Below are 12,465 nucleotides of genomic sequence, written 5' to 3' on the forward strand. Positions count from 1 at the left end.
ATATAATAAATGAGTCGCGTACTGCAAGGTAAATTGATCACGTGTCTAATCCAATCAGTAAAGCTTACATACCCACCAGGTGTAGCTATGTCGTATCTGCTTTGCAACACTTGCTATCGTACTGCTCAGAGACCAGACATCATCCTTAAGAGACATGCGGCAACTTGGCGTCTTGCCAGCAGTCGCGTGACTTCTCACGCGTTACTTGATAGTGGCGTGACTTCGCACCCGTTCTCCAGTCGAACATATTCAACTGATCAAAGGAACCTTAACAGGAACTCTCTAATGCAAAGAAATGGTAAGTTAAATAATCGTACGTTTTTCATCGATCACTCCCCACATTTTACTTTCACTTTGTCACTAGTTGCAATACCGGTCCTCTGCAAAACATGTAATTTCTTCAACCACTTCCTGGCATATAATCATAAATACCCCTAGTTTATTAGTTTAATCAAGACGTCACGACCACACCCAAAGTGGGTTATAAACACCGTTTAACCTCCATTCATTGACCCCTCACAATTGTATACCCTATTTGCCTTCCCCGCCTCAAGTATCTCCACAGCTAGCGGGTCACAGCGTATTCATCTGTTTAACTGTTACAGCCTGAAGACCATTCCTTATAGTAGTGCTATACGCTATTAATAGTCAGATGATAGTTGACAGCTAATGGGGGTGCAGGTTTATTATAGTGAAGCTATTGAACATGTTATTCTCTGTTCCTGTACTCTGTTGTGTTTCTAGATGTCTACTAGTTCATCGTGTTACTTTAAACTGATTTCCAGTTGGAGGAGGGCGAGGAAAGGGATAGGGCATTACTGACGCGGACGTTATAAAATATTACTGAATTTGACCAAATTTTCATCATTTCATATATAATAAAAGGGTAAAAGTCGATTGATTCTCTGAGAATTGTACCTCTAGGCTCTAGCTGCTATACGTAACAAGTAATATGACAAGAGGAGAGGCTGGTCAATATTGTTAGTATTTTGTGAACGTAATAAAATTGTTGCCTACAGTTTTTTGTAGAGGAGGGCTATCAAATGCTGTGGTTGTATTACAAATTGGGAGGTTTGATTGCTGACTGGCTGTTGTTGAAATTAACAAAAAGGTGCTGACGTTATTTGTGAAATCTGTAAGTTATCGTATCGCACACATGACACATCTTTCTTCGTTAACAGTGAAATTATCTTGTATCTGCTCGAGTTTGGACACTACTTTAAATTATAACCTCCAACTGTATTGAATCTGTATTTGTGGTGATATATGTATAAAACCAGCGCATTTTATCCAAATGTATGTCTAAGCTAACCAGCTCATCCAGCTTGACTCTAATAAACCGTAGATAACCTATTCGGGGCGGGAAGTGGCACTTCCACCCTGAACTAGACGCATGCTGTCAGGTCACAAACAGTTGCAGTAGAAGTAGGTACTAGTACTAGAACTCCTGATAGAGGCGTCACGTAGCCAGGAACGTTGGAAGCACATTATTATAAATACGTCATTACCTTCACTACTGCCTTTCTTTCTTCTGCCTTCCTTTCATCACAGTACAATATTTCACTACGGTACTATGTATAGACTGTTCTATCTCGTTCTCTGCCCGCTCTATATCTTTCAAGGTGATATTTTCTTGTTTCTACTTATTTTACACTGTACATTTAATTACTCATTTAGGAAAAATTTTATGTTATGAGGGTTCCTGCGACTCCGTCAAAATACTAAACTTCAAAGTGCAAATCAAGCCGTAGTTCATACACATTACATAAGACGATAAGCTTAGAATTAAATTAGTAACGCATTTAAGGAATTCAGTGTGATTTTGGGAAACATGTTTACATGTGATGAGGTGATCATATCTCGACCAAGTCCATCTCGTGCCTAGTTAGCGTTATCTCTTTATCTTGACAAGTAGCCTTCTCATTTTGATTATAATGTTGAAACTTGAACCACTCTCAGGTGTTGTGCAGCTTGTGTTTGTGGAAATATTCAGTCATCCGTATCATGAGGCACAGCTATTTCTTGTGGGCATACAAATGGGCCTATAAGTTGAACTGGGTTTAAAGTATTATTGCTTATACATTATTATTTATTAGTGGGTTTCTTATTATTAACCTTAGCAGATGTATTGCGGATTAATCAGCGGACCATGAGCGGGATTCTTTATCTGTGGGTCTTCTTATTAGCGCGTTTATTAAAAAATAATGTTTAGATTTTAGGAATTGATAAACAAATTTATGAAGGAGCAAATTTTGAAATATGAGTTGGTATCAATTCATAAACGTTATGAATTTCATTCTGACTTTTCTTCTGATCCTGATTAATTTGCTTGATTAATGGCAATTGTCAGCTTTACTGACAGGTTTATTAGAATGTTTACTAACAGGTTTATAAGAAGGCTAATATTTGTATGACAAGATACCTGTTCGTCACATAGGTGCAGATTTCGTTTTGAGGTGAACTTTTAAGTTCCCGAGAAATTTTCTTAAGTTTGCTTTTTTTCCTCCTCGGGCACATTCGTAACCTACGGGCCAGGTAAACCTAAACTACATATTGACCGTTATGTACGTCGGTATCTGTTGAGGAGCCAAATCATCTGAAAAGCCCTTAACCTATATTTTGCTCAGGCACGTAGCCAGGATTTTTCTTTGGGGGGGGGGGGCTGTCGGCGAGCGAAGCTGCAAGCTGTGGCAGGGGTCCGGGGGCGCGGCCCCCAGCGGGATCCAGGTAAGGCGCAGACCACATTGGCGGGGGCTAGGGGGGCGCAGCCCCCCGGAAAAATTTTGCGAAATAGGGTGTTTTAGGCTAAATTGAAAGTTTAATGAATTTACAAAAATGTATGGTTTGGCATAATCCTTGCCTACAATCCTGACCTGAGTAATTTACCCCTTTGAGACTTTATTTTGGGTTGAAAATTAAGTTTATCGAGAGGAAGTGAAAAATGTTTGGTTCAAATTTGGATTTGAAGCCATGTTTAATTTTTTCTGTTGAGGTCAATTTTTTGCGCAGAAAGCGTTCGATTTTAGGGGAAAAAATTTATGTTTGCTTTTAATTTTTATGGTGCCGACGGCACCTAAAATCGACGAAATCTGCAGGGGTGGTTCGTCACGTGATACACCCCTCTTTGTTCCCCAACCTCTGTAGTTACTGTAGTTGTACACAGTACAACACAATAGAGCTTGTGTGTTAACCCTGAAGTTACATATTATCATGAATATGTAATTTTGAGCTCTATTCTGTTTTACAAGTTTACTACAGCAAATTATCAAAGTATAACAACCGTCCGGGGATTGAGACTAACTAAAGTTATGTTTTGTTATCATGTGATTATGTGTATCAATTTTTCTACTCACTTGGATTTATTCTTAATCATAAGTTTGTGGATCAAGAACTTAGTATGGTGAATTATATACTGAAGTTAAGTGTAATAATAGAGTTTTTGAACCTTTATGAATCTATATTGTATAATGTGTATTGTAACATGAGCTGAAATGCATGATGATAATGCATAGCACGAATGTTCTCATAATTACCCCCTTGCAACAATAACAATTATTATAATACTCGGATAATATCTAATATCGAGTCTGGCAGCTCACACACACACACATCACATGATACTGATCAGCATATCACGTGACTACTTCTTACAATCTTACTGTCATAGTAACTGTTATTAAGTAACGTGAGTCTAGTGTGATGATGAGAGTGTACACATGCAGGTTCCTGGCTGGGATCACACGCTCTTAGCCCAATTATCAGATAGATTTGCATAATAGTTGCATAATTGTCAGCCGTCAAACCACACGAGGGTTATTTTGTGTAGTGAGTGAGGTTTGTTTAGTGAGTGTTGTGAGGTTTGTTTAGTAAGTGTTGTGAGGTTTGTTCAGTGAGTGTTGTGAGGTTTGTTTAGTGAGTGTAGTGAGGTTTGTGTAGCGTGGTCCCCACTACACCCACTGCACCGTAATAGTTAATACAGTGTCTAGTATAGCATGGCATAATGAGTAATAAGTATAATACGCTAATTACAAGTCATGATAATATCTCTGAACCTTGTGTTTTCTACTGAGTTACAATATGTCATTCTTAAATCATCCATAGCATGATAAGCTCGGGAAGTTGCACTTCTATTCTCTTCTATTTCCCCTCCTCTACCTGTCGTATGATCTCTAACCAGTAACCACCCTCACATGTCCTCTCTTGCTCATTAGCTTTGTACATGACTCTGTTGTTCTCGCTGACACCTGCTTACTTTGCAGATCCCTGTTAGTGGTTAGCTGTGCTCCCTTTTATTTTACCCATTTTATTATTTTATATATAGACTTGCATCCAAATTTGAAATTACAATCTTTTATTCTAGATAAAGGAGCAAATAAAATGCGATCAGTTTAAAAATGCTTGTTAGGTACGTCTAACATTTCAGTTATCTCTTGCAAAATATAATATATTATTTTGTATAACCGTGTCATTATCAGCTCACAGCCTCGTCTAGATCAGAGGTTTAAAAAGCAGTGCGATGTTATGTACAAGATATGTCATATGAACTGTGTGCCTGTGCTAATCGCATTACTTTTCTTGCAGAGTCCGGTGACGCCCTACCAACACATGATCTAGCGCGTGTCGTGTGTATTTAACAGTCACCTTTACTTACTAATGTAACATTTAGCAGTCACATTTACTTACTAATGTAACATTTAACAGTCACCTTTACTTAATAATGTAACATTTAGCAGTCACCTTTACTTACTAATGTAACATTTAGCAGTCACATTTACTTACTAATGTAACATTTAGCAGTCACATTTACTTACCAATGTAACATTTAGCAGTCACCTTTACTGACCAATGTAACATTTAGCAGTTACCTTTACTTACTAATGTAACATTTAGCAGTCACCTTTACTGACCAATGTAACATTTAGCAGTCACCTTTACTGACCAATGTAACATTTAGCAGTCACCTTTACTGACCAATGTAACATTTAGCAGTTACCTTTACTTACTAATGTAACATTTAGCAGTCACCTTTACTGACCAATGTAACATTTAGCAGTCACCTTTACTTACTAATGTAACATTTAGCAGTTACCTTTACTGACCAATGTAACATGCGCTGTAGTACATCATGGGACCCCTGTCCTGGAATCTGTGTTTTGAGATGATAGTTCATTGTTACTAACTAAGATATTAAATAGCAGTGGAACTTACACTTTACTTCATTACTCGTGATCCAAATTTTGGATTTTGACTCCATATTTTTGTTACTTTCGGCTTTGTTCTAGATGACAACTGACAAGTCGTAATTTAATGCCCATGTTTTGATCCGTAGTTTTGTTTGAGAGATGGTTAGCAGATATAAAGTCAGATATAGGATCAAAAACTTCCGCTACAAAATAGGAAACAAGTCTAAGAAAGGTGAGTAGTAGATAAGAGGCTTAACATTAACAGTTCACTTTAATGACACGTCACACACGTGATGAGGCCTAACCTAAACATTTTAATAACACAACATAATTTAATCTTTTAATATATAATGTGATGCTTAACTATAACTGTTAACTTTAATAACATACGTATATAATGTGGTATACCGCCCGTATACGTTATCATATTAATAATTTTACAGGTTCACGTCCCACTATCCTACATAATATCAGCTCATATTCACGTACCATGTCACTGATATGGATAAATCTTAATCAATCGAATACGTTCTATAACGTAAACTTGTAACTGAAATAATAATTTGAATTAATGTCTATATTATATTTTAAAATTTTGTGAATTCATTAATAACGCTATATTTACAAGTAATATCCGTCCAAAGTGCAACTCATGTAACTTTAAAATAACCCCATAATGTTATCCCAATAATATGATGCTAGTTTTCCCTTTGTAATGTTATTCTAATAATATGCCACTAGTTTTCAGGGCGTCTTTGTCTAAGGGGCAGAGTTTAACAAACAGGAACCCTAACTCCACTCAACTAGGTTAGTACCGACTATTCTTATTTTTTCAGTTATTGCAGGTTTGTTTAAAGGTTTATTCACACTTCGCAGATTTAACTGTTTCAATATCACTCTTGTTTGATAGATAGTCGCTATTTTTTCCATCGCCTTAAAAAGGCAATAGATGGTTAGAAGTGGTAGGAATTGAGGACGGGTATAGTGGGTAGGTATGTTTTTCGTGTCACGTGAGTCATGAATTGTGTCACAAAGGAAAACATGCATTACCCTCCGCATAACCATTTAAATGCATCTTCTCTGCGCGCGGAGCAGTAATGGTGTCATCTCCACGGTTACCCTCCGCACACGTTTGCACGATTCGACGATTGTATTACACTTTCAAATGCGCGGCGCCAAGCTGACTAAAGTTTTCATAACAGTTACGGTCATGGGTCAGCGTACATATGTAATTACAGTAATTTCTTCTGTTGTTTTAAATGGATTTTAATATAAATAATGTTGATCATTGATGCGCTACAAGTACAACTACAAGTATAACATACTAATTTCACGTTTTGTTGTGAGTTATTGGTGCAACAACCGACTTGGCTCCCGATAATGCTATTAGAAATTAGAAATTAGAAATTAGAAATTAGAAAGATCATTGCAAAATTACATGTGTCAGAACTCAGATCCCAATCAGTTAAATGAAGATTATTAATAATCCGTTATATTGTTGAACGAGCGTGCTTAATCACTTTACAGTCGATCTTCGAGATTGTTCTAAAATTGGAATTAATATATCAAATAATAGGTTAGGGTTTCGAATAGTCGTTCAGGGCCAGCTAGAGAACAAGTTGAAAAAGTTACGTGACAGTCGAGTGCAGAGTAATTAATTATCATGATCATCCTTTGTTGAACAAATTATGATGCTGATATCATGTTGAACATTATTGTCGAGCGATTAATTTGTTATACGAAATGGACCGTAAATATTATTATGAGTTACATTATGATTACCTAATACGGATTTCAGCCATTCCTTCACATGGCTTTTGTAAATTGTAATTTTAAATTTTAAAAAGCAATGCCTACGAGTACGGTCGATGGAAATCTAGCGTCCGCTAACCGGCGCAATTCTTGTTGGTGTAAATTTGATCTGTGTTATTGACTAAAGCGACAATTTCTCTGTACCTCTTCGCCTCTTGCCTTATCCGAAAAATCACATCTGAAAAATCACATCTGGTCCCTTCACAGTTCAAAATCTGCAGATTTAGATCGGCATATTTGCCTCTCAGGCCTCCATTCCGATTAACAGCCATGTTTGCATAATGCACCATTAAGTAATGAAGTATTGAGCACAAGGGGCATACTACACATAATGATCGTTGTTTAGGTGAGGTGTGCACTGTGCATTGTGTAGCCCTGGTACTGTGTAAGTGGTAACGCCCTTGTAGCTTGTAGATCCAGGGTTCTTTGTATAACTTTATTAGTGGTAGCAGCTTGTAGATAACAAGTGTTGTGACTATAACCTGGTGACTTATACCTTCATTAATCATCAATACAGGTGCATGCCTATCACGTAAACAAATACCTCAAATACTTAACGAGCTATAGGTCACCGTCAATCAGTTTCATAACATTAGAGCTTACATACTGAAACGATTCGTTTGTTTTCATATAGAGGAACAGAAAATTCTTCGACCTTTCAATATTGTACGTGGTGAATTTGTTAAATAATTTCCATCCTTTGCTATCTAAGTTAAAATTTATTATGGTATAAGGTATATATACCTTATATATTACTATTATCACTTCGAGATGGCCAGGCCTACTCTCATGCTGTCTATAGGTGATGATTAATTCCGAAAAACTTTCACGTTGAACGTGTAATGTAAATATAGTGTGGATACATGCGAATATATATTCTAAATAACTTATAAATTACCTTATATATTACCTTATATATTACCTTATATTTATATATATTACCTTACTGAAAGTAATTTATAAATTACTTTCAGTTAGGAAATGCCTTGTTTGTTTGTTAAATATACCTTACCATTTCCATGTTCAGTATTGACAGCCTGTTTGAGTGCGGGATCAGTTGCTACATACTACAAAGATAACTGGTTTCGAATACCAGTTCTAGTCGGAGTTTTATTTCTCTGCTACATTCAGGTACAGTGGGTTGCCATATTTGTACATTTCATTAATTTGTATCTGCGTTATTCAATATTTCCATTCTTCTCTCCTGTATAACTATGCGGGGTGTAAACTTGTCCTACAAGAGATTAAAATCGATTGTAAATTCTACTTTGTAGGACTGTAGAAGAGACGATGATATTTCCATATTTTGTGGATTGTGACTTGAAGATGTACACTGTACAGGAATTTAACAAAATTGTTATCTTTAAATTCTTGATATTTTATATCTGTTTTCATTGTTTCAGTTCTATAAAACTCGGAAACGAGAGGAAAAACGATTAAAAGCCCTGGCAGCAAATCCAGCCGAAGTAGAAGTAGATGATTATTTAGTGAGTCAATACTGATCTGAGCAATAATGCGTTTTTAAAATGCTGTTAAATTTTATCAGTCCGGTTTCAGATTCAATCAAGTTAAGCTAAAAGAATTATTCCATCGGGTATTCCATTAATTGGTATGCGCTAACAGATGTTTCCTATTTCAGGCATACCTTTATCAGTTCTTGCCACTAAGAACCGGATCTAGAGTTGTTGGGTTCGTCGGGGAGAGGGAGCTGCCTCGACCAGTTCTTAACCCCATTCTTAACTTTTACTGCTGGTAAGGGTTTAGAGCGTGTTATTGATTCTTCACAATTCTTAACCATTTTGATTTAACCTGGATAAGTGGATAGTAGACCTTACAATATTGAAACTTTCCCCACTTTCTTTCACTAAAATCTTTCTGTCAGGTATTTCAATGTAAACTTAGGAGAAGCAGTACAAGAATCACTGGACGCTTACCGAACTTTAGGAGACTTCTTCCAGAGGGAGCTCAAGCCTACTGTTCGGAAGATCGACCGTAAATCACCTTTGGTAAGTTCTACATTTGTCATTTGCTATCATTAGCTATCATTAGCTATCATGAGCTGTTATTAGCTGCCGTTTGAGTAGTCTCTTATTTCAAACAACAGATTTACTTACACTAGTTCTTAAGGGATGTCCTTACACTCTGTAAACAGCTTACGGCACCAAGCGGCACTCAGCAGCACCCAGCTACTAAGCTTCTGGGAGTGGGCCCCTTTTTGAAAAATTTTGAAGCTCGTTTTGAAGTCCATTTTGAAGGCTCATGTTTTACTAGATCTACTATACAGTTCAATGTTATAACAAATAATACTGTTACAGGTGATACCATGTGACGGCCGTGTGTTACACTACGGGAAGTGTGAGGATGGTGTTGTAGAGCAGGTCAAGGGGGTCCGGTACCCAGTGGAGAGGTTCTTGGGCTGTCACCCTCAACTTTCAGGTTCTTATCTTACACTCGTGTAGTTCTTAGAGTTGGTAGGTCCTGTTCATTGGGGCAGATCGGATAGATAAGCATCGTAGAAATAAAATCAGAAAATACATTATGTTTTATGCGCGTTTTCAACTGTAAACCATTCAAACCCAGGACTTATAAATCTTGTTTCAGATCCAGAAGCCAATGATCTGTTTTACTGTGTCCTGTACCTAGCTCCTGGAGACTACCATTTGTTCCACAGTCCCTGCTCCTGGTCAGTAGACAAAGTCATTCATTTCCCTGGTACGTGGAATTAACACTCTCCTTTTACTTTGTGTTCTCAATTTTCATATATCTCATTTTTAAAAGTGGCAATATGTAATGTGATAAGTCATGCGGTATTAGTTGTTTGAAATTTATCTCTAACCAACTGCAATACTGCATTCAGTCTGGACGTAAAGAATGTTCAAAGTCAGTCACTGAGTACTAAAACAGAAGCCCCCGCCCCCACCTCTAAACAGAAGCCCCCGCCCCCACCTCTAAACAGGAGCCACCCGCCTCCCCCCGCCCCCACCTCTAAACAGGAGCCCCCGCCCCAACCTCTAAACAGGAGCCTCCCCACCTCTAAACAGGAGCCACCCGCCTCCCCCCGCCCCCACCTCTAAACAAGAATCCCCCGGGCCCCCCCCCCCCACCTCTAAACAGGAGCCACCCGCCCCTGCCTCTAAACAGGAGCCACCCGCCTCCCCCCGCCCCCACCTCTAAACAAGAACCCCCGCCCCCCCCCCCCCCCCCACCTCTAAACAGGAGCCACCCGCCCCCGCCTCTAAACAGGAGCCACCCGCCTCCCCCCGCCCCCACCTCTAAACAAGAACCCCCCGGAACCCCCCCCCCCCCCCCCCACCTCTAAACAGGAGCCACCCGCCCCCGCCTCTAAACAGAAGCCCCCGCCCCCACCTCTAAACAGGAGCCACCCGCCTCCCCCCGCCCCCACCTCTAAACAGTAAACAAGAACCCCCGCCCCCCCCCCCCCCCCACCTCTAAACAGGAGCAACCCGCCCCCGCCTCTAAACAGAAGCCCCTGCCCCCACCTCTAAACAGGAGCCACCCGCCTCCCCCCGCCCCACCTCTAAACAAGAACCCCCCGCCCCCCCCCCCCCACCTCTAAACAGGAGCCACCCGCCCCTGACTCTAAACAGGAGCCACCCGCCTCCCCCCGCCCCCACCTCTAAACAAGAACCCCCCCCCCCCCCCACCTATAAACAGGAGCCACCCGCCCCCACCTCTAAACAAGAACCCCCGCCCCCCCCCCCTCCCCCCACCTCTAAACAAGAACTCCCCGGCCCGGACCCACCCCCACCTCTAAACAGGAGCCACCCGCCCCCACCTCTAAACAAGAACCCCCCGGCCCGGACCCACCCTGTCTAAACACACACTGTCCAGGTACGCTGATGTCAGTGAACCCGTCAGTCTGTAGGATAGTACCAAACATACTCACACTAAACGAGCGGGTCCTAATGTCAGGATCCTGGGAACACGGTTACTTCTCCTACACTGCTGTTGGAGCTACCAACGTCGGGTCTATCAGAATCAACTTCTTGAAGGTACGTTTTTTAGCTGTAACAACAATTTCTCCTTTCAATCATATGTTTTCAGAGCCAGAATTTAGTATCTACTCCAGCCTAGTCTTGACTTGATGAACTTTGTGTATGTTTCTGTTACAGTACACCATTTATTATCATAATTAAATGTGGTAAAAGTCTGAATTCAGCTAAGTGGGCTTTTGTGTATTGTGTCTGACCCTGGAGGTCACGAGTAAACAATAAACATGCTATGTTAAATTCATTTACATTTTTATTTTCATATATTATAAGTCTGTTAAATTCGTGTAATGCACAACTTTTTCAGGATAAGATCAAAACTAATAAAGGCTTTCTGAGTTTCGAGAAAGACACTGAGATAGAAATCGAACCTAAGAAAGAAATGGGCAGGGGAGAGATGGTCGGAGGTTTCAATTTCGGTTCAACGATAGTGCTAATGTTTGAAGCTCCGAAATCTTTCGAATTTAATTTTAAAGGTAGGATAATATTATGTTCCAGACGCTTGTTTATATCCTGTTACTTTAGCGAAATTATTCATGATATGAATGATAAAGTTTTGCAGTTTTCTTGTCATGAACAAAACAGATAAGGTAAAACTGTCAAGAATGTGCCCGTTATAGTATCTTATCTGTGATTTGATTATGTACTTCATATTGAATTTTCATCTGGAAAAGAATTTATTAGAATTACGTCGTGAACTTATAATCAGCCTCTTTCTCTCTCAGCTGAACAGGTGATAAGACTGGGGAGTGCGTTAGGTCACGTACCTGGTACCGAGTACCCTTCAGAGGAGGAGGAGCCTGAGGAGACTAACTGCGACCAAATAGCCTTCCAGATTATTGACGAACTTAAAGAAAGTATCAATGAAGTTGTCCATGAAACTCAAGAAACTGTGAATGAAGTAGTTCTTGAGACACAAGACACTTTCAATGAAGTTTTCAATGATACCCAAGACACTTTCAATGAAGTTGTTCATGAGACCGAAGAACTTTTCCAAGAAGTCACTCATGCGATTTGTAAGTTTGATCAGACTGACATCATGAAATCTTCAGATGTTATAATTACGGGCTCGAAGCCTGCTAAAGGCGTTGAATCATGAGCGACCGAAAGTGAAACGGCAATCGTGATAATGATAAACAAGGCACGTCTACTTTGCTTTATTTGATTCATTTGGAATAATTTGATGTCTGACAAACTTAAACTTGATAGCAATATTTATTACATTGGTGGATGGTATTTAGACTAAATCTGATAAAGAAGATTATGGTTTCTTAGCATTCCTGACCGTTATGTTATAAAGTCCGGTCTCAATATTTTAATGAAGGGTTACTGACTTTTTTATTCTTTGACTTGTTTTGTTTTTACTACAGATAACAACATTTGTGATTAATTTATTATGTTATAATGATATACATATTATCACAATTATTTAAATCTGAATTTCGCAAGTATTTTTGTGG

General features: G+C 39.2%; 1 protein-coding gene across 2 annotated transcripts; it reads left to right on the top strand.

Annotated features, from left to right (window-relative positions):
* Positions 1-83: 83 nt before the first annotated feature.
* LOC134812796 (phosphatidylserine decarboxylase proenzyme, mitochondrial-like) lies at positions 84-12,349 on the top strand. 2 transcript variants are annotated; one of them, XM_063820365.1, is made up of 11 exons: positions 84-298; positions 5,925-5,990; positions 8,023-8,126; positions 8,399-8,482; positions 8,635-8,747; positions 8,878-9,001; positions 9,311-9,431; positions 9,597-9,707; positions 10,848-11,008; positions 11,313-11,481; positions 11,731-12,349. In XM_063820365.1, the coding sequence occupies exons 1-11, from the start codon at positions 88-90 to the stop codon at positions 12,102-12,104; spliced, it is 1,638 nt and encodes a 545-aa protein (XP_063676435.1). In that variant the 5' UTR covers positions 84-87; the 3' UTR covers positions 12,105-12,349. The 2 variants fall into 2 exon arrangements, with proteins under 2 accessions (XP_063676435.1, XP_063676443.1); XM_063820373.1 differs by lacking the exon at positions 84-298 and adding an exon at positions 4,301-5,415.
* Positions 12,350-12,465: the final 116 nt, after the last annotated feature.

The sequence above is a fragment of the Bolinopsis microptera genome, chromosome 1 (assembly GCF_026151205.1).
Source record: "Bolinopsis microptera isolate Bmic1 chromosome 1, MBARI_Bmic_1.0, whole genome shotgun sequence".
In the NCBI taxonomy this organism is placed as follows: Eukaryota; Metazoa; Ctenophora; class Tentaculata; order Lobata; family Bolinopsidae; genus Bolinopsis; species Bolinopsis microptera.

Bases quoted from the DNA above. Each gene is read 5' to 3' on its own strand.
- LOC134812796 (XM_063820365.1), top strand. From the start codon at position 88: ATGTCGTATCTGCTTTGCAACACTTGCTATCGTACTGCTCAGAGACCA. The intron at 299-5,924 runs GTAAGTTAAATA...ATATGCCACTAG, and splicing joins CTCTCTAATGCAAAGAAATG to TTTTCAGGGCGTCTTTGTCT. The intron at 8,748-8,877 runs GTAAGGGTTTAG...TCTTTCTGTCAG, and splicing joins ATTCTTAACTTTTACTGCTG to GTATTTCAATGTAAACTTAG.